Source organism: Phlebotomus papatasi, chromosome 1 (genome assembly GCF_024763615.1).
Source record: "Phlebotomus papatasi isolate M1 chromosome 1, Ppap_2.1, whole genome shotgun sequence".
In the NCBI taxonomy this organism is placed as follows: Eukaryota; Metazoa; Arthropoda; class Insecta; order Diptera; family Psychodidae; genus Phlebotomus; species Phlebotomus papatasi.
Window position 1 is genome coordinate 1995284 of NC_077222.1, and position 19555 is coordinate 2014838.

Below are 19555 nucleotides of genomic sequence, written 5' to 3' on the forward strand. Positions count from 1 at the left end.
TTAACCCATAATACATCTAAAAAGCATAATATTTACACCGATTTCGGTTCAATAATGCAGGGTAAAATTAACATTTCCGGAATGTTATTTTAACTTTTTCGGATTTCTCTCAGTGCATTAATAGATGAAATTTCTTTAAAAAACCATCTTTTAGAAATATTACTTCTAGAGTGATTACTGCGATTATCATTTGAGAATTCAACTAAGGAATTTAATTTCCTGTCACTGTGTAGCGTTTGCAAGATGGCCAGAATAACTGTCAAAATGTTGAATGTTCCTGAGTTTTGGTTATATTTTCACATAACCACAATCATTAGCACAAGCCTGTGCAATCTATTAATGCTTATTTAAAGATATATTTGTATTATAAATTAAAAAAATAAAAAGAAAGTGAAAATGAAAAAAATAGTTTCTTGAAGAAATTACTTACAAATTAGCTTAGAAAAGGTTTTGAATGAAGTATATTTTTGTCAAGTAATCATTAAGTACTGAGTTGCGGATATCTATCATGTCTTTTAACAAAGTTTTTAATTGAAGGCTTTGACAAATGTTGACGAAGGCCTTAATTAAGTACTTAGCATTAAGGCTAAGCCACTCGCCTCAAACGCTGACGTTTGTTTCATTTGCATGATTTTTTTGAGTAGTTTGTTGTTCTAAAACTCCATAAAATTTACTCATTGAACTTATTAAGGGGTTACGTAAATCAAGAAGACTAAAAAACAGCAACTTTCCTCATTTTTTTTTTCAAGTAATAGCCAAAAAATGAAACTATATTTTCTAAAATTTTCATTGGAAGTTTTTAAATATTCAGCCACTACGACTTGATTTTCGGAAAACTTTTTGAAAAAACTTATTTTTTAATATTTTTTGTGATCAAGAAATTGTAAGATTCTTAGTTCAAAAACTAGTCTAAATTATATGTGTTAACTGGATTTTTTTTCATTTCAGATGAATCTACTCTGAAGAATCCTGTTTACGACAAAGTAAGTTTTTTTTTTTCAAAAATGTCCCTAAAAATCAGGTCTCAATGTCGGAAATCTTAAGGTTTTTTTTAATGAAAATTTTAGAAAATAAAGTGTAAATATTCTACTTTTATACACCTAAGAGCCTTGAATTATTTTAATATTTTATTATTTAAAAAAAATAGAAAAATAATATTGTTTTTTTTTCGGCCCACGGGCTCGCGTAACCCCTTAAGTACTTAATAAGCACATATTGAGTTAACCGGGTAAACAAAATTATTTTACTTGGATATAAATTGTTAGAATTTATCCGCAAAAAAAACATTTAACAATAGAAATTAATTAAGATACTGTTATCCGATGCTTTTTTAGGTTATGCTATTTATATAACTATGTTTTTTGTTTTTTTTTCGAAAACGTCCCCTATGATTTTTTTTTCATTTTTGGATATCTTTTAGAGGTAGTCAAGATGAATATTTCGTTCTTGGATACCTATGTTCGAGAACCATTTCGATATCGAATTTTCGAATATAAAAGTTTAAAAACTTTGGAGGGCCTATTTTTCAGCCGATTTGCTTAAATTTGGATTTTTTTAAAGATCTTTAAATTTCTAACGTGGATGTATCGGACTTAATCGGTCATGAGTCGGTATAGTACCCGTAATTGATGTATCTTTCTCAAAGAATTTCGCAAATATTTTGAATTTGTTTGAAATCTTGTGACGCGGCTAGAGGTCAAACGGTAAGAGATATAACTTCCGATCTTCAAGGACCCGTCTCCATTATAAGTCAATATTATCGAGCAGAGTGAGTTGGAGCACTCTGCAAAGCTGGGACGCCTTGCCATATCTTTTTCCATCTGTTTTGGAAGATGTCCAGGCGAAGTTTTCTTTCCTATAGGGATAGTCAGTTGAACTGCTACTAACTTCAGATCGCAGTAACTTTCAAAATCAGGGCCATAGGCCATACCAAAGGTAATTATTTGAAAAATTTGAAATACTCAAATTTCTCAAAATTCTGAATTTTCTGTATCATAAAAAATGTGCCATTTCGAAAAGTTTAACGATTAGTTAAATCACTCTAGTGGGTGTATTTTTGAACCGATGTGGACAAGATTTAATTTTTTTGAAAGGTATTGGATTTCTTCATTTTTTTTTTTCTTGAAGGAATTTTATACTAATATTTTTCCACCATAAAATTTTTATTTAGCACGTTAATCAAAAAAGCCATTACAAGAAAATCTCTACCAACCCCCAAGTACAACCCTGTTAATATTTTACCTACAAGTCCCCCACGAATTCCTACCGACAAAAACTGTATATCAATTTAGACTTATTCTACCCAATGTCTTCTGTAGTAATTTTACTAGTTTACTGGTTAACAATTTGGTCCAACCAACTTATCTGCAATGCCAACATCAATCCATCTATCACATTATTTTATTCTTTTGACATTTTAAAAGCCATACGAACATGTAAACACATCTTTACAATAATAAATTCTGAAATTTTTCTGAGCACTTTTCTCTCCTCAACTCAGTTGATTTTCTTGTTCAATTTTTCGCACTTGCGTAAAAAGTTATTGGTTATATTGCTGTTTATAAGACTCTATTCTCTGTCTATGTTTTGGAGAATCTTATGACCTATTCACAATTGATTTATAATATAAGAAAATTCAATTGTGAGCAGTCTATTACATTTTTTTCTTTTAAATACAATGTCAATAATCTTTTTCTTTTTAATGTACTAATTCCAAAAGTACAAGTTCTACTTGAAATATTTTTTTTGTCTTCTTTTCTGAATTTGATGGAAGAGAGACATTAATACACTATGTCCATTTACAAATCGTTTTTATCTCAAATATACAGTCTGTTCTTAAATACACATTAGTAATTAAAATATGTTGGGATTTCTTTTTCTTTTTTTTAAATGTCTATTTCTTCGGTAGATCATGTTTTGTTCCTTTTCACTAAAAGTGTTACAGGCACGGAATTTTCTATTTCGGCTATGTCAGAACTAATCTTCATAAGATTATTTACCAAGTATGTCTTAATTCCGAGACTAAGATTGAGATCGAAATATTTGGTGTATGCACAATTTTTGTTTTTTAAAGTTTTCCTATAATCTCAAATCTTGGTCTCAGAAATACTTTTTTTTTAAATCTATTTGAGAAATATATACGTTGGAATTATTTTTCATGTCTCAAAAAGTCTTGAAAAACCTTTTACAAAAGTTTTTATTTCTTACAAAAAATAGGATAGGTTTCGTCATAAGTTTGATTAACAAATCAACAACTCTATCAGTTCTGGAATCCCTAAAACACAAGAAGGAATCCCTTCAGATGAATGTAGATTCTTTTTCAACCGCCTATTTTACAGATTTTTTGTGGGCTTTCTGAATAAGTTCCAACTCAAACTTTAGGCCACGCGTCTTTCAGGATTACTGTAATTTGAAGGTGTAAGCTTTTTTGCATATTAGTGCTTAAAAAAAAGGATAATGTGGCACTCTGGTGAAAGATATGCATGCCAACTCGACTGTGGGAGGAGCTATAGCTGCCTCGTCCGTATATAATTAGGCCACGCCTTTTCAAATTTGGTTACTATAACTTAAATTCATTTTATATCTAATAGACGTAAAGCCAGTGATAAGCTTAGATCTGCTTATAGAGGTGCGATTCCTTCATTGCAAATTTGGATTGTGGCAAACTCGAACGATATTTTTACATAAATAATACAAATTTCGTTTAATAATTAACAAACTGCATGTAACTTATTATCGTTATTAATGAGGAAAATTGGATGAGAAATGCATAAAAGGGTCTGAAAATCTATAAAGTCGTTTTTCTCGGAAACTATTAGAGATAGGAGCCTCAAACTTTACATCACATTAGAGTCTCCTTTAGGCTCAGGAAAAACACTTGTTAATGAAGAAATTTAGGCTTAAGATGTGGAAAATTTTACTTGAAAATAAATAAATTTGGATGAGAAATGTAAATAAGTATCTGACAAACTTTAAACTCGCTTTTCTCGGAAAATCCGACAAAATCCGTGAAAAATTCCTCGGTCCGCGAAAATCCGCGTGAAAATTCACGCCCCGCGAAAAAATTCGCGTCCCGTGAAAATCCATGAAAATATTGCGACTTGCGGAAAGCCGCGTAAACATTCGCGCACCGCGGAAATCCGCGAAAAAAATCGCATCCTGTAAAAATCCGCGAAAAAATCGTATCCCGTGAAAATCCGCGAAAAAATTCATGCCCCGCTGAAATCCGCGCAAAATTTGCATGCCGCGAAAATCCGCGAAAATATTCGCGTCTTGTGGAACTCCGCGAAAAAAATGTGTGCCCCGCGAAAATCCGCGAAAAATTCACCACCCGCGAAAATCCGCGTAAAAATTCTCGCCATCCGAAAATCCGCTTAAAAATTTGTCCCCCGAAAATTCGCAAAATTATTCAGGCTCGCGAAAAAATTGGCGCCCCATGGAAATCCGCGTAAAAATTCGTATCCATTGGTAATCCGCGTACAAATTTGCGCCCCGCGAGAATCCGCGAAAAAATTCACGCCCCGCGGAAATTTGCGTCAAAATTCGTGCCAAACGAAAATTCGCGAAGGAATGAATGCGCGACCTGCGAAAATCGACAACAAATTCGCGAAAAAATCGCGACCCGCGAAAATCCGCAAAAATTCGCGTAAAAATTCTCGACACCCGAAAATCCGCTTAAAAATTTGCGTTCCCCGAAAATTCGCGAAAAATTTCGTGCACTACGGACTGCCGGACGGCCAACCGGACCTGAAATTGCTGGCTTCTCATTTTCGGCATCAGGGATGTTCAAAACATATACCTTGTGAATTTCAGCTCGGTCTGAGTACTTTGAGAAAATCGTAGGATTACAATAGGCGTGATTAGGAGGAATAACATCTAAAAAGTCACAAGAAACTTTCGTGGTGAAAGATACGGGGAAAATTAAAAAAAAAAGTTTATGCCACGCCTCTTCTGAAGCCCCGCCTACTTGATTGCATGTTCCTACTCAAAGTCCATTTTTTTTAAACTGTACTGCTAAAATTATTTGAATTCTTGTAAACGTTGTAAAATTCAAGTATACGATAAAATTCAATTAAGTTTGTCCATGTTTTTCTCACAAGTCCTAGTAGGGGCGTGGCCTATTTTCTCAATGAGCGGGAACTTTACGGATCATTCTGATTCGCTTCGGTGGTATTTCAGTGTTTCATTATTACTTTAAAAAATGCCAAACGTACCAATTTTAATTGGCTTAAATTTCTGAAGGGGGCGTGGCCTAAAATTATCCATTTTCTAAAATTGTTGGGGATTAGAAAAAAATTACACTCATCTGAAGGTATGCCAACAAGAACAACCAGCTGCTGGTTTATATTTTTGATTACAAAAGCAACTAAAAATTTCTTTTTAAAAAATCCTAGCACCACAAAAACTTATTGGTTTTCTACATTTTCTTTTGTCTGTTTTAAGTATTTGCCCCTCAAATCCTTCACTGAAAAAAAACATGTTAACCCTTTAGTGCCTGCGGGGAACACCGGAATTAACAATGTGACAAAAATGCGGCATTGCTACCGAACAATCACTGGAGATATGTTTTCGTTGACGTGTTGGTCATTGATTTGATACTTGCTGTTCAATATATTCCTCATGTTTGCACACAATATCTGCCACAATGGGTTCTTCTATTTCCAAGCCAGACAGAGCTTGTTCACGTGTCAGATGCACCTCGTAAGATGTCTCTGGGGTCACAAAGACCACCCTGTGTTTGCGAGTTTGTAGAATGTTTGCAATGACAAGTCTGTGTTTGTACTTGGTGAGACTCTCGCGAGATTTGGCTATCAGGAGGTTCTCGTCCGTTTCCAATTTGAATGATACGACAAAGGCATGGGGTACCCATAGACTCACCAGTGGTGCAAGCATTTTTGGTACTAGCTGCAGGGAGATCGTTGGGGCCTCTCCTGAGGTCATCTTGTGGGTTGGCATCATGTCTGAAGGTACATAAAAGTCTGAGACAGCAGCGGCCAGGTAGAAGAGGGCTCGTTGCTCAAAGGCAGCTAGATTTTCACATGCAGCTCGCAGGAGCCACATGTAGTCCACTACGGTGGTAAAGCTCACGTATAGGATGCGCCGACTATCCTGGGCTGACTTGTATTTGGCCAAAATTGGGGCAAGTACATCTACTGAATCAGGCTTAACTGCAAATATCCACAAAGACATTTTTTATTTAAAAAAAAAAATGGAAAAGTATCTGGAACGCGCGAGCTATAAAGATTTTACTAATTTCTGACTGGATTATTACTAAAATACGACTAGAGTATGACCAGTACATGACTGATACATTTTACCGATTTATGACAAGTATATGACTAGATTAGGAACAGTGTATGACTAAAAAATGGCCATTCTATGACTAATATGTGACACCAACCCTTTAAGGACCAGTGGGTTACTGATTACTCAAAAAATCAAATTTTCTGACAATAGAAGACAAAATAACCCTGTCGTCATAAAAATTGCTTTTGTTTTTGGGTTACAGATGACCCAATGGTCATTTAAAGGTAATATATATGTCATAAACTAGTCATATATTACTTATATATTTTTAAACTATTTTGTATCTACTATATAACAAAACCGAATAATTATTACTAAAATGTGACTAGAAAATGATCAATTTAGAATAAACTCAAAACTAATCTAATATATTGGTCATATTGTAGTCATATTTTGGTCATACACTATTCAAAGCCTTATTGAGTTCGATGAAGAAAGTAGTAGAAAATGAATTATGATCGATGAGTTCAAGTTTTCAGAACTTTTCCACTTTGTCATTGTCTATAGCATCGCGATCTATCAAATTTCAGATAAAAGGTAATTCTAAGCTCATTGCTAAATCACAACTATTTGAAAAATGTTTTAATTGGTGTGAAAATCGAAGACCTTTCAAATGAATCCATTTTTATCCCATTCGGTTGAAAAATACGTTCTCCAGAGTATTTTTTCTTTCGATTTTGAGAATCCTTTAGAAGGAGCAAAGCAAGGTTATTTTCGTATATGAAAAAGATCGGCCTATGAGCAATATCTAAAATGTAATCGGAATGCGAAAGTTTTTTTTAATGAACAGGGGGATCGTTAAAAGACCTCAAGTCGCTATCTCTAACCGTTTGACCTCCAGATTTGCTAACGGAACCCTCAAAGGGCTAGGCGAGCTAGACTATATTTTCCGTACCTGTTATTGTTGTACTTGGTCCATTTTCATGCAAATCCAGCATATCTAGAAACTGCTGACCAGTAAAGTGCCTCGAGAAAGGCTCAAGGGATTTAACTCGGTGCATAAAGATCACAGCATATCCATGATCGAGGAAATATTCAGCTGATGCTGATCCTCTTGTGCCAGCACTGAAGTTATCCACAAATCTTACAGTATTGTGCTCTAGTGGTACAGTTGTTCCTCCCGACTAAAATTGAATAATGGCAAAAATTGTACAGAGAAATCAATAATTCATTCACATAACCTACTTCCAGAGAGGTAAAATTTTATGTGTTTTAGGCCAGAGAGAGAGAATGGGAACATTACCGTGACTAGAACGATGTTATTCTTGAGTTTATTGTGCCGCTCACAGAATTCCTTCAGAAGTGAGCGATTGTCTTCAAAATCGGTGGGTGGTAGGTGATTTGCATAGAAATCTTCCCAATGTGTCGAAGTCATTCTCCCCTTTTTTTGCACCAGACACACAGAAAAAAAATAAATTAACGAATAAACTGAGAAAAGGACTTTTGATACGAACTTTTCCTACCTTTTCTGCATGAATCACCCAAATGTCAAAACTGTACCATATTTCTGCAATAAGTAGCTGGAGTTTAGCTATGGAAGTCACAGCTAAAGCAAATAAGGCAATAATCTTAAGATGACTCAATAATATGCTTTCTCTAATGGGTTAACAAAAAAAACTGCACAAGCTACTTATTGATGCTTTGGATATCTCAATTACTCACTTAAAATTTGATTAAACTATCTCTTTAATTTTACACAGCATAAAAAATGCTTTTACACAAAATTTTTACACTATTATCATTGCAGTGTTAAATCCAAAAAATTAAACGTTCATTTTCAGTAGGTTGTAAGTTGTAGAATTGCGAGGTAGAGGCACCTAGATCAAGGAAAATATTAAGTGTTAATTTCTAGATTTTTCTAGGCGGTATTGAATTTACACAAAAAATTCATTACACAATTGATTACACATTGTTTTTAGTACAATTGGTAGTGGAACTTTGGAAACAGTAGACTTTCACTTATCCGTGGACTTTTCGTTTGGATAACGTACAATAGTCCGTGCGACAGTTGAATTTTAAAAATTTTGTTGATAAATTGTTCATTTTTTGGAGGATGTGCTAATGCAATTGTACCCCAATCTACTGTGTTTTTTTCTTACTGTTTTTTGCAGAATATGCATATTCAGGAAGAATGTCGAGTTGGTCAGGTTAGGATTCACTCCATAAACTTCCTACGTAAACAAAAAAGTCGTTGAATTTCAAACGATTTGATGTGTATCGATCGTATCGATAAGCGACAGTCTACTGTAGTTCAAAATTTTAAAATTATAAAATTTTAGTGAGAAAGTTTTGTATTGAATTTTCTGCGCCATTACAATTCAGATTTAGAAAAATTTTCGTCTTCAAACCTCAACTATTTTCCACTATTTTCTCAAATTTGTAAAAATGGTGAGACCTGGCATCACGATTTTTTGTGTTTTTACTGCAATCTGTAAGGGCAAGGGAATTCTGTAGCAGTCTGATAATGTCATATGACAAATTTTTATGGTGAAATTCCGAAGCAGGAAAATATTAAAAGCCATTGCAAAGAGTTTTATGAACCTCTCAGTGATTGATATGGATCGCATTTTTGAATAAATAATTTTCAAGGATTTACCCAATGAAAACGTTTAAATTTGTCATATGACTTTGCCATACTGCTACAGAATTACCCAGCTGGTTTGTGTCTTAGCTAAATGTTGTTTATCGTGTTCACCAACAAGGCATACAATTTTACTAAGTTCTTTTCATTATTTCACAAAGTTTCATAAAGTGTACGATGGTTATCTAGGAAATCTAATCTCTTCTTTTGAACTAATAAGAAAAGAGCTCATATTTTTGGACAGTTTCTAAATTTGGACACTTTGAGTGTAAAATTGGACACTAAAAATAAATTGATTAAAATGATGGATTTTTATTCCAATATTTGATGACTTTGCCTACTGCGAATTATTCCTTTTTTATTCTGAGTATACGCTCTATTATTCAAGTGTCTCAGGTTCGAATCTCTTAAGGTCACCAAAAATTTTCTTTTTTTAATGTGTTTGAATTGAAATCTGATGCTGTGCCGCATTAGGGGAAACTGGGGCAAAAAGTCACAAAACGTATATTTTATTTTTTTTACAGGCTACCCCAGCGCCCCAGAAATTTCTAATTAGCGCAGTTTTATAGAAAATTTTCCGCTCTAGAACTTTGTCAAAGTCATTTTCCTCTATTTTGTAAGGAAATACATTTATCGAGCCGTTTTCTAAAACGTAATTTTGTGACCATACTCAAAAATGCTGGGGCAAATAGTACCAGACATTGGGTATTATCACATTTTGATACGTTTTATTAGATGACATATTTTCATAGGAAATTTATTCCTCTATACTCTTTTAAAACACAGTTTTCTCGGTTTTCTCTATCTGAACGAGAAAAACGCTTTTCAAGCTATTTTAGAAAAAAAAACACACACACACGAGACTGCAAATCGTTTGATCAATGCAAACAAAAAGCGGTGAAACAAGGAAATGACGTTTGTTCTCGCCGTGAAACATCAGAAATTGCTTCGGTCTTTGATACTTTTTTGCTCCATACCTTTTGTTACTTTTTACCCCAAGTGGTCATTCTTAATAAAAGGATTTCTGGAGAAAGAATCTTTGTAACATTCTAAAATAGATAGTGGCTTCGTATTCAAAGAATCCAAATCATATAGGAAGTATTCACCAATGCAATAATTTTGGAAAACAAATTGGTAAAAATTTACATCTGCTGTGAACAAAATATTTCAAAAATAGTGCTAAAAATTTCAATATTTTTTATATTCTAAATTCCTTGTTCGAATTCTATGAAATTTACGACTTTGAAGAAGGTCTATTGAGGCCATCTATGGAAAAAATTTTAAGCCGCTATCTTATTTATCTTGGAAAATCTTGAATTTTCAAATTTTCAATTTGTAACTTTTTGCCCCAGTCTCCCCTATTGTTATTTTTGCTTTTAAAATTATTTAAAAAAAAATAGTATTACAATATTCACTTTATTCCAAGCTCTTCGCCAAGTAAGACAATCAGGCTTAAGGGTGCGATTGGGTCATTTTGAGCAGAATCTAATTTTGAATTTTCATATTTTTCTGCTTTTGTTTCCCTCTGTTCCAATCTGAGCATAGTAGCAAGCTTCGCACATACTCTGGCTTCGAACATTTCTTATTTTTCTCATGTTTTTTAATGAATCTAACCTACATTTTTTACGAAATGTAGCACTTAGGGTCAGATTCATTAAAGCAAACCTGTGCTTATTAAAAGTCGTGTAGTATCGGTAATTTTGTGTTGATAGTTCTAATGGAAATTGCAGATTGACGTGCTGGTTACACTAATTCCGCTTATTCACGGAGCCATGATGAATATTTTTGCGCCAAAAAGACATAATAGAAAGAAAAACTCATAGAAAAAGAAATTGTCTTCTTGATATCTTTGTCGGAAGACGGATAGCTATTCACTAAACATCCTTTTACTTGAATCTTGCGGAAATATGAAGAAGTTTAAAGAAAATATCATTTCAAATGACAAGCTTCCTAAATCGCGCGCAATTCAACTCGAGAGAGAGATAGAGATACAAATAACTCACTTGACAAAAGTCTGGCGGCGCTGCGGTTGCAAAAAAATCTCTAAAATTCGACAAAATATTTTATTCCCTATTTTATCCTTATTAGCAGGTCGTGTCCCTTCTTGTAATATGTACTTTTGCATTCCTTTTTAACCAAAATAGTGTTGTACAAAAGGGTTTTTCTCAAACTTATCCTGAATTTTGGGACAGCTCAAAAGTCTTCCAGCTCAAAATTTCATCCCAATGTTTTTGTTGTAATATCGACAATTATTCACAATTAACTTAAATAACTTTATTCAACTAAATACTAAATTATTAAAAGGATTTTCTTGTGAAAATGACTTAACTCTAACGAATTAAACAATTTTAACATTAAAAAACCTCTCATTTTCTCTACGTGAATTTTCGCGGCATTTTGAAGAATACCAACAGGCACCAACAAATTCACTTCAGCTTTTATAGCTCAGACCTGCATTAACTCTTTTGTCTCTTTTGGGACTCTGAGTACCCAAAGCAGCATATGAATGTTCTGTGAAAAACAATGTTTTTTAATTATTCAGAATTGATAAAAATCCGATTCTTGTGGATGATTACAAACTACAAGGATGTCCAAATGTAAGATATTTTTTGTAGGACCTCAATTAATTCCTGAGCTTAGATATTTTTGAACAAAAAAATGTGAAATTGGCTTGCAGCATTATGCTGCGGTCCGGAAAAAGTTAAAGGAATATAGGAAAAACATGAAGTGTTCGAAGCCAAAGTATGTCCGAAGCGTGAAAACCCTCCTCGATCTTAGTTCTAATATCAAATTTTTTAATGAAAAATATTGAGATTGTTCTCCTTGGGTCCCAGCGAATGAATCACAGTTTCCATTAGTTCCCTGGGCTTAACCTTAGCAATTTTCCATGACGTTCACTTGACATCTCATCCGCCGCGGCGACACGTTGCTTCGGGGCTGCATAATATTCAAATTATTAATTTATTGTTATTAGTTAAGTGGTGCAACGAAATGCAGGAATTAACTGACCAACTATTGAAGTATCTTGAGAGCCATGATCAAGTGGATACGTTGGATCTGGTGCCAGTGTTCCAAGAGGACCATCAGAAAATTGTTGGTGCCTTGAAGAGTATTGAGGCAACTGGAAATGTGATTAGCTCCTTGCCAACGTCACGAAAAACGTGGGTACTCACGGATGAGGGAAGATCCGTGGTGGAGCATGGAAGTCATGAGGCTGTTGTGTACAATTCTGTGCCGAGTGATGGGATATCCCAGGCGGATTTGATGAAGAGTTCGCCGAATGCAAAGATTGGCTTCAGTAAGGCAATGTCTCATGGATGGATTGTTGTGGACAAGAGTGGAGGGGCTGCTCTGGTGAAGCGCAAAGTGGAAGAGATTGAGGATGTTGTTCAGAGGCATTTGATGGAGATCCGGGATGGTGGAGGGCAGGAGATTCCGGAGAATGTCAAGATGGACTACAAGAAGAGAAAACTCTTGCAGGAGAATGTGACAAAGAGTTTCATCTTGTCCAAAGGGGAGGAATTTACGACGTCTCTGACCAAATTGGAGACAGATTTGACTGTGGAAATGCTGGCCAGTGGATTGTGGAAGAATCTGAAATTCAAGGCGTACAATTTTGATGCACTGGGAGCTCCAGTTGAACGAGGGCATTTGCATCCTCTGCTCAAGGTTCGCAGTGAATTCAGGCAGATTTTCCTGGAAATGGGATTCTCAGAGATGCCCACAAATAACTATGTTGAGTCATCTTTCTGGAATTTCGATGCACTTTTCCAGCCGCAGCAGCATCCGGCCAGGGATGCTCATGACACCTTCTTCCTGACTCATCCGGCAAAGAGCTCAAAATTCCCAATGGTATATCTGGAGAGGGTGAAGAAGGTTCATTCTCAGGGAGATTATGGATCTCAAGGATATGGATATGACTGGAAACTGGAGGAGGCTCAGAAGAACATCCTGAGGACCCATACAACAGCCGTAAGTGCCAGAATGCTGTACAAATTGGCCAATCAGCCGGGAGGCTTCAGGCCGGCAAAGTACTTCAGCATTGATCGAGTGTTCAGGAATGAGACTCTGGATGCCACTCACCTGGCGGAATTCCACCAGGTTGAAGGAGTCATTGCCGATGTTGGATTGACCCTTGGCGATCTCATTGGCACCCTGTATGCTTTCTTCAGCAAACTCGGAATCACTCAGTTGGATTTCAAGCCAGCGTACAATCCTTACACGGAACCCTCCATGGAGATCTTCTGCTTCCATCCGGGACTCAATAAATGGATAGAAATTGGGAATTCGGGCATTTTCCGGCCGGAAATGTTGCTGCCAATGAATATTCCGCCGGAAGTGAATGTGATCGCTTGGGGATTGTCACTGGAGAGGCCAACGATGGTCAAGTACGGAATTAACAATATTCGGGATCTCGTTGGACCCAAAGTCGATCTCAAAATGGTTCAGGAGAATTCACTGTGTCGCCTGGACAAGTAGAGATTTCTATTTGAGAAGATTGAGGCTCAAATAAATACATTTATTGCTTTAATTGAGTTATTTTATTTATCTTGATTGATCGTGAAAGGTACTTCAGCTACATTTGGAATTTTTTCATGATGCATATGCTTCTTGTGTTAAAATACTAAAATACTGGTAACTTACAAAACTGTACTTTCCGGAATAAATCGTCAGTTAAATCAGCATTTGTCGTAACTTCCTTTTGACAACTTTTCAGGAGACGAAATTTTCAGTTCAATGTTATTTTTCTTAAAAATGAGCCCCGAATGCGATACTTTTGAATCAAAATAATAAAAGTGGCACTAATAAACTGTAAGTTAGCTCGAGAAAAACTTTATAAAATGATTTAAAAGCTGAGATATTGAGAAATATGTTAGAAGAAACACAGTAATATTTTATCGTAACTTGCATCGTTTATCTCTTTCCGGACCGCAGCATATGCTGCAAGCCAATTTCACAATTTTTAATCAAAAATATCTAAGCTCAGGAATTAATTGAGGTCCTACAAAAAATATCTTACATTTGGACATCCGTATAGTTTGTAATCATCCACAAGAATCGGATTTATATCAGTTCTGAATAATTAAAAAACATTGTTTTTCATAGAAAATGCATATGCTTCTTTGGGTACTACAGTCCCAAAAGAGACGAAAGAGTTATAAAGCCGTAACTTCCAATGTATGGAGATTCTGGAAGTTACGACAATTTTCTAAAATGCATTATATCAGTTTGAATTATTCTAGTAATAATAAGCGCCTTTATTTGACTATATTAGTCAATAATACTGTTATCCTTGTCCCTAAAAGTTTTTATTTCATAAATTTTATTGAATAAATTTTGTGCGCCACGTCGCTTGTTTTGTTTTGAATTAATGACAGATGGGTAGGGATTTTTCCTCACTTTTTTCTCGCAAATATTGAATTAAAATGATTTCATGTTACACTATTCGCACTGTCTTTCGATATTTGGAAGAGTTTATAAACGTTTTATTGAGAAATATTGCAATTTTGCTGCAAATTACGAGTCACACAAACGAGCAAAAGAAGTTACGGCAAATGCTGATTATTGAAAATTTTGTATGGAAACTTGTCGTAACTTCCCCAAAAATGGAAGTTACGACAAATTTTGATAAATTTTTCTTAATTAAGGGCACTTACGATAATTTTTGTTTAAAATAATTTTTAATGGGCCTATAAAAGTTTCTTTTTTTCAAGTGAGTTTAATAAACAAAATTACGCTGATTCTAAATATGTATATATCCCAAAATCGCAAAAATGAATTTACGACAAATGCTGATTTAACTCTTTCCGGACCGCAGCATATCCTGCAAGCCAATTTCACAATTTTTAATCAAAAATATCTAAGCTCAGGAATTAATTGGGGTCCTACAAAAAATATCTTACATTTGGACATCCTTATAGTTTGTAATCATCCACAAGAATCGGATTTTTATCAGTTCTGAATAATTAAAAAACATTGTTTTTGATAGAAGATGCATATGCTTCTTTGGGTACTACAGTCCCAAAAGAGACGAAAGAGTTAAAGTGCCTCCTTTCGATATATCATTGTGAATGTATTAGGAAATTCCCTTAAACCTCAGAAAAAGTATGATTTTTCCAAAAATGTAAAATTCATAACTTGTGGCCACTTTTACGAACTTATGGCCGCTCGTGGAATGACTTGTGGTCACAATGCAAAATTATGCAAAATAAACTTAGAAATAAAATATTTTAAATGCAAAAGAAAACAAAAAGATTTCAGGTAATTTCATAAATTTTTATTATTGTTTTCTTAAGTTTTTATAGTTTTTATTCATGACTGTAGCATTGCACTATTACTTTCTTCTCATCCTTTTATTCACTGAGACCCGCAATCCGTTTTTCATAATGAAAAATGCATATTTGACTGCATGAAAAACCCACCTCAAAATTCCCTCTGTCTCCTTTTGTAAGGACATTGCGAAAGCCTTCGTGGTCTGATATTTCTTCCGGATCCGTCCCGGAGATTTTATTAAGGAGAGTTGTTGTGAGAGGAATGTGATACACCTGAAATACTTGTCGCGGCCATTACATTATCAATGCCTCTTAATGTCTGTGAGATGAATATTGAGGCTCTTTTTAGTTTTTTATATTTTTTTACTGGTATCATTGTCCTAAAAGAGTGAAAAAGAAAAGTTAGGTTATCTGTAACAAAATATAAATTCATGAGATAAATCTGCAACTCTCGAGGAATCTTGAAATCAGATTTTACACCACATTTATTTATAAACAATTTTATTACAATTTCATTACTTACCTTAAATTTCATTAAATGTTTGCCAGAAAACACCGAACTATTGAATAAAAACAATACAATTGACAACTCTTCAAATCAAATAGTGTCACATATGGTGTGAGGGCGTCAAATACCGTGGCCACAAGTCCGTAATCCTATCAATTTAGTCATAACTTATGGCCTCATTTTAATTTTATATTTGTTGTTTAAAAATTTATCAAAATTTAATAGTAAAAGAACATATAGTTATTAAGGAAAGAAGTTTTGAAAAATAGTACTAAATATTTGCGATTGAAGATACAATATTTAGTTGTTAAAATTTTTAAGATCGTTAGTAAATTTCTTAACGATTTGACGTATTTTTAATCGTAATCCGCATCAGTAAAATATTTTCCTTAAATTGTTTCTTATTATACCGAAATATTAAAGTAAATCAATTTAAAATTTTCATTTAATGATAGCACATCAAATCTTGGTAATTTTATGGTTATTTAAAATCATTTTGTGAGAAAAAATTGAAGATTTTTGCGAAGAGGCCACAAGTATAGACTGGTCATAAGTAATGCCACCACCTTATCTCTAGCCATGATTTTATTCCGACAGAAATATTTTTAGCATTTTCCTCGTGAGTAAAGTGAAATAATAATGAAAAACTTATGCTGCTTTATTTTCTTCATATTGCAAATTATTGTTTACTATATTGCAACTAGGGTAAGTGTGCCAAATTTCGGCATAGGGTAAGTGTGCCAAATTTCGGCATAGTTGCATGCAAGCGCCAAAGTCTCAAGTTTGAAATGTAATATCTTTAATAGAAATTGATTTTTTCATTCCTTCTACTTAAGAAGTGTTGCTTAGATCCTTGTAGACAGTTTATCGTCTTTAATTACTTTAAAATCATTCTTAATACATTTTAAAATGAGTAAAAATGTAGACATAGCTCTGGTGCCCTATTTCGGCCACTTTCATTCTCACAGTTCCTTGCCCTTCCGGAATTCTTCCAATGCCTTTTCAGATCATCTTGCTCGTCGAAGCGATATTTATTATTATTATTTTGCATTGTTTAATCTCTAGAGTATGTAAAAACTAAAAATTCATGGAAATTCGAGGAACAAAAAATGTGGCCGGAATTGCAAGCTGGCCGGAATTTGGCACACTTACCCTAGTTGCGTGCAAGTGGTAAAGTCTCAAGTTTGAAATGTAATATTTTTAATACAAATTGGTTTTTTTTATTCCTTTTTCTTAAAGCGTGTTGCTTGGAACCTTGTAGACAATTTATCGTCTTTATTTACTCTAAAATCATACTTGATACATTTTAAAAGGAATCACGCCTAATGAATAAAAATGTAGACATAGCTTTGGTGCCCTATTTCGCCCAACCATCATTTTCATAGTTCCTTGCCCTTCGGGAATTCTTCTAATGTTTTTTTCGCGTGATCTCGTTTGTCGAAACTACATTTTATGCTATTCTTTTGCATTGTATAATCTTTAGAGTAAGTAAAAACTTGAAATCATGGAAATTAGGAACAAAAAAGGTGGCCGGAATTGCAAGCTGGCCAGAATTTGGCACACTGACCTTAAATGCATTACAGGACAAAATTTTCTTCTGGTTGAATTTATCTTGGTCTCAAAGAAGGCAAATGTCTTCAAGTTTATCAGGATGGTTATAGTTCTTTCCAACGCCGCTAGGTGTATTTTTGCTCGATCAATTTGCATGAAGCATATGCATCACGCCTTGAAATTTTCAATTTTTGGTAAAAAAAAAACACAAATCTCAATTTACTAATTTTTTTTTATTGATTTCCTCAGTAAAATTTTTAATTTATTGACAAAAAAATCCGAATATAAGAAGTGCGTGGGTATTTTTATGCAGTAACTGTACTGTTTTTTTTACTCACGGCGCCGCTTCTTGTCGCGATCCTTGTCCTTGCTGTGCTCCGTGGAAGATTGTCCGCGTTTGGGAGCCTTCTTGGCCATGGTCAAGAATTGATCCAGACCAAATGGATCCTCCTCCTTCTCGAACTGCACCGGTCCTTGTCGGGCATTCTGAGTTGATCTGTCCGTTCCGCTGAATTCCTTGTCCGGCACAAAGCGACTCGTGTTGACAATGCGCTCCAGGTCAGCTCCGTAGGCATCCTGATCGATTGATTTGCTTGGACGATAGAGATGAGCTCCCAAGCCTCCGGACTCCCTCCAGGGTTTATCGTAGACAGTGTAGGCTTCATCGTCACCGTATCCGGAATCCATGCCTTTGGTCGTGTTGAAGAGACGCTGATCGAATTGGGTTTCGCCTCCGGTATGGGTCTTTGCTGGCATTCCCAGGGCAATCTGTTCAGAAATGTCCCTCTCGCGCTCCCTTTGGAGCTTTGAACGTTTGTCCGGAGCTGCTCTGGCAATATTTCTCTCCCTGGCACGTTCCCGGTGACGCTCAGCACGGAGTTCATCGCGTTCCCGGGTTTCCGGATTGGCCAGATCCGAGGATTCTCCGCCGCCGGGAAGTCGTATTCCGGCTCGTTCATCTCTTGCTCTCTGTGCCATTTGTCTCAGCATATCCTCCTTCTTTTCCTTCTCCTTCTGAGCCAGTTTCTTCTCCAGCTGCGCTCTGGCCTCTACGGCTTCTCGTGCCTTCCGGTCAGCTATGTACAGAGCCTCAGCCATCTTGGCGAATTTCTCATTGATGTGAACCTGCTGGAGTCCACGTCCGTCAGCCGCCAGGCGTTTGTCCAGAGGGATTGTGTAACCCTTGGAATTCTTCCAGTTTGAGATGCACGGAGGCACTTTCCATTCCTTCTGCTCCTTCACGGTGACCTTCCGGGAGGGCGAATGCAAAACTGGAGCCGGCGGGGATGGAGGTCCTCGGGGAATTTTCTTATTAATGCGGAATTTTGGCGGTTCCATGGGATCCACTTGAGCTTCCACCATCCGGATGACACGTTGCTTGGCACCAGAATTAAATGCATCTCCCTGCTGGGACGGAGTGTACCTGATGTACTGAGCAGGAGCTGCCTTCTCAGCATGTCGCACGGGCATTGCAGCGGCAATTTTGGCATTTGTCAGCTTTTCCAGGGCCTTCCGTGTGGCTTCTGTCGTATCAGCCAATGTCTCTTCATCCGGCTTCTGCAGAATCTCAGCATCTTCAGCCAGAACTTCAGCCGGAAGCAATTGACTCAGATTCGAATAGACAATCTTGTCCTTTGAATGCCCCTGCCGTGCAATAGCATCATATTTAATCTTTCCCGTCTCGTCCAATTGAATGGCCAGGGCATTGGACTTTTTATTGGCATTCTCCGGAGCTCCCATTCCTGCAAAATCCAATCATTCCAAATGTAAAACTTTTGCCCCTTTCCCAGATTTTTTTTAAAAGCAACTCACCCAATGGATACTGAGCCACGGCAATTTCCGGAAAAGCCCCTCCATCGCCAAAGTCAGCTTCTGTCCGGGGTACCCAGCCTCGACGCTGTCCGTAGGGCGGAGCAGCAATTTTTGCACTGACAAGGGCACCGATTGAGGGTACTCCCTTGGCCAGCGATTGATGGTTTTCCTCATCTCGGTCCCAAGCACTGTTGATTGGTGCTGGCAAAATGCTCGAGAGAGACATGGTTGAGCCAGGAAAATGGGGAAAACTTTGGGAATCGTGCAAAGCAAAAAGACGTCAAAACTTCTCAAACCGTTGAACTGTTTCCTAAGGCTTTGGTTGCTGTTGCAGCGTTTGAAATTTTGCATGAAATTTATCTTAGGTTTTTTTTTCCGTAAGATCCGAAAGTTATGAATTTTTATATTTACGTAGAATATAAAATTATTATTTTTTCTTAAATTACTCATTAAGAAGGAGAAATGAAACCAAATTCCACTTATACTTTGCTCATTAACACTATCACTCTCTGTTTTTAAATTAAC

The 19555-nt window shown here is 35.8% G+C and overlaps 3 protein-coding genes across 6 annotated transcripts; 1 reads left to right on the forward strand and 2 right to left on the reverse strand.

The window, feature by feature from the left end:
* Positions 1–3178: 3178 nt before the first annotated feature.
* LOC129799887 (phosphopantothenate--cysteine ligase) lies at positions 3179–7831 on the reverse strand. 4 transcript variants are annotated; one of them, XM_055844171.1, is made up of 4 exons: positions 7770–7831; positions 7550–7687; positions 7202–7430; positions 3179–6167 (listed from the first exon to the last, which is right to left on the reverse strand). In XM_055844171.1, exons 2-4 carry the CDS (start codon positions 7679–7681, stop codon positions 5584–5586), a joined length of 945 nt encoding a protein of 314 aa, XP_055700146.1. In that variant the 5' UTR covers positions 7682–7687; positions 7770–7831; the 3' UTR covers positions 3179–5583. The 4 variants fall into 4 exon arrangements, with proteins under 4 accessions (XP_055700146.1, XP_055700147.1, XP_055700150.1 ...); XM_055844172.1 differs by having other exon boundaries at positions 7761–7799; XM_055844175.1 differs by lacking the exon at positions 7770–7831 and having other exon boundaries at positions 3179–3274; positions 5545–6167; positions 7550–7754.
* A 3939-nt stretch (positions 7832–11770) lies between these two features.
* Positions 11771–13418, forward strand: LOC129799880 (phenylalanine--tRNA ligase alpha subunit). The gene has a single exon (XM_055844165.1). The coding sequence runs from the start codon at positions 11879–11881 to the stop codon at positions 13364–13366; it is 1488 nt and encodes a 495-aa protein (XP_055700140.1). The 5' UTR covers positions 11771–11878; the 3' UTR covers positions 13367–13418.
* A 4014-nt stretch (positions 13419–17432) lies between these two features.
* LOC129799878 (puff-specific protein Bx42) lies at positions 17433–19349 on the reverse strand. The gene is made up of 2 exons (XM_055844161.1): positions 19031–19349; positions 17433–18960 (listed from the first exon to the last, which is right to left on the reverse strand). Exons 1-2 carry the CDS (start codon positions 19254–19256, stop codon positions 17549–17551), a joined length of 1638 nt encoding a protein of 545 aa, XP_055700136.1. The 5' UTR covers positions 19257–19349; the 3' UTR covers positions 17433–17548.
* Between the last annotated feature and the right edge of the window lie 206 nt (positions 19350–19555).

Coding starts and splice junctions, on each gene's coding strand:
- LOC129799887 (XM_055844171.1), bottom strand. CDS start 7,681: ATGACTTCGACACATTGGGAAGATTTCTATGCAAATCACCTACCACCC. Junction 7,431..7,549: donor ATAACATCGTTCTAGTCACG/GTAATGTTCCCA, acceptor ATTCAATTTTAG/TCGGGAGGAACAACTGTACC. Junction 6,168..7,201: donor ACCAAGTACAACAATAACAG/GTACGGAAAATA, acceptor GGATATTTGCAG/TTAAGCCTGATTCAGTAGAT.
- LOC129799880 (XM_055844165.1), top strand. CDS start 11,879: ATGCAGGAATTAACTGACCAACTATTGAAGTATCTTGAGAGCCATGAT.
- LOC129799878 (XM_055844161.1), bottom strand. CDS start 19,256: ATGTCTCTCTCGAGCATTTTGCCAGCACCAATCAACAGTGCTTGGGAC. Junction 18,961..19,030: donor CGTGGCTCAGTATCCATTGG/GTGAGTTGCTTT, acceptor TGGATTTTGCAG/GAATGGGAGCTCCGGAGAAT.